At 36.7% G+C, this 1,881-nt stretch overlaps 1 protein-coding gene across 1 annotated transcript; it reads left to right on the top strand.

Annotated features, from left to right (window-relative positions):
* Positions 1 to 247: 247 nt before the first annotated feature.
* LOC121987864 lies at positions 248 to 1,104 on the top strand. The gene is made up of 2 exons (XM_042541577.1): positions 248 to 595; positions 658 to 1,104. Exons 1-2 carry the CDS (start codon positions 307 to 309, stop codon positions 1,014 to 1,016), a joined length of 648 nt encoding a protein of 215 aa, XP_042397511.1. The 5' UTR covers positions 248 to 306; the 3' UTR covers positions 1,017 to 1,104.
* Positions 1,105 to 1,881: the final 777 nt, after the last annotated feature.

Here is a 1,881-nt window from a genome sequence, read left to right as displayed (position 1 = left end):
TATTTCTGTAAACCTCCCACACTCAAAAACTTTTTCACTGATGAGATGATGATGAGTACATACATGTATTCACCTGAATAATGTATGATATGATGTATCTTGGTGGTTGCTGCAAAAAGCCAAAAAGCATGAGAAGTCCCACTCCAAGAAAGTAAACAAGTACCAAACTGACTACAGATTCTCCTGCTCCCCCATACTGCATCCTTGCCCTATTAATCGCATTCTCTTGACTTGGCAGAGACTTCCACTTCTTTTTGATTTTGTGTTGTTCCCTCCATTTTTCTTCCTCCCCTTTGAAAGCTGGAGATGAAACCCCATGGAAGGCTTCTTTCTGAGCTGCTGGAACAGCAACAGGAGCCTTTTGTATTGGATCTTTACCTTGTGGAGAGAGGCTACTCTGAGGGGTGTCTTGCATCCAGGTCTTGCTCACTTTGCTGGCCTGGGAAGGGATGCAAAAGGCTAAAATTGCTGACCAGCCATGGCTTCAGGTCTTGGAGGAAGGCCTTGAGTTGGTTTCACAGGGCTCCTCATCTCAACAATGTCCCCAAACACAATGCCTGCTCCAGCTCATCCTGGAATTACAATATAGCTCACTGTAAGTTCTTCAAAGTTCAATTTACTGCGTCAGACTCTTAATGCTGCAATTTCTCGTTGCAGATGATGCAAAGGAGGAGAAGTCAGGCATGAGTCTCAGCTTGCCAAGAAAAGTCCTGCGTATCTTTAATGATTTTCTTGAGGTAGCGTACGCTCCTGCATTCTATCAGCTCATTGGATCAAAGAGGCAGATTTATGAGTGGTCTGCTTCGGAGAGAAAAATGCTAAGCGCAAAGATTCCTCCACTGAACAGCACAAGGCATTTGGTGATCTCTGAGCTTTCATGCTCCAGCGATGTGGAGTGGAGTGAATTCCCGTCTCAGGTTGGAGAAATTGGAGTGGAGCTAGAAGCTACACTTTTTGAAGACATCAAAGAGGAAACAATTTCAGACATGATTTGTGATATAGTCTGGTTTTTTTAGTTCAGTGATTCCAAACTTTCTAAACCTTTCTGTGTGTTTGTACAACTTTCTCATGGAAAAGCTCTGATTGGCACCGGATTCAGAGAAGAGGACCAGCGATATTCAATCTTAATGCTGATGTCTTCCAATATTAAAAGGACAAAGAACCTAAAATATTATTCTAAATTATTTTTAACATATTTAATTTTATAATCATTGGAATGTAATTTGGCTATTCCTTAATATATAGTATAATAAACAGAAGGGAACAATAATTTTACGAATCTAAGATAATTTTATGAAATGGTTAACACGAGCAAATTGCTTAATGGCAAATACGTTTACATTAAACTAGCAAAAAAGAAATCTGTTTTTTTTTTTTTGTAATTTTTACTTGGAGGGATCTAAGAAATCTACGGATATCTCTTTTTATATAAATTATTAAAAGAACCTCAGTTTAGTTTCCACCAGACAATATATATGTCTCTAAATTGTGATATTATTTTTTATTCTTTAATAAAATAATAAATAATAATAATAATATTTTAATTTAAATACATAATCTTTAGGTATATATCATGCTCATTCAAAAATAATTATATTCCATTCTAAATTCGGATCCTCCCAGACTCAATTCAACAAAAAAAAAAAAAAAAATCCAAATTAGATTTTCGATCCAACTAGATTGACCCAAACACTAAAATGGTCAATCCTAATCTAATATTTTTCATGTTAACTTGATCGAATTGACAGAGTCAGATTCATTTTTAATACCTATAATAGAAACCTCACGCGCAGTAGTCGAAACCTTGAGCAAAGTAGTCGTAACTTCACTGCAAGCAAGGCCATTAAGACTTATGCCTAGAACCCCAATTTGTATTGGTGC

This window comes from Zingiber officinale, chromosome 5B, assembly GCF_018446385.1.
Source record: "Zingiber officinale cultivar Zhangliang chromosome 5B, Zo_v1.1, whole genome shotgun sequence".
NCBI lineage: Eukaryota > Viridiplantae > Streptophyta > Magnoliopsida > Zingiberales > Zingiberaceae > Zingiber > Zingiber officinale.
The sequence above is the reverse complement of the archived record's forward strand: the minus strand, read 5'-3'. Positions and strand labels throughout refer to the sequence as shown.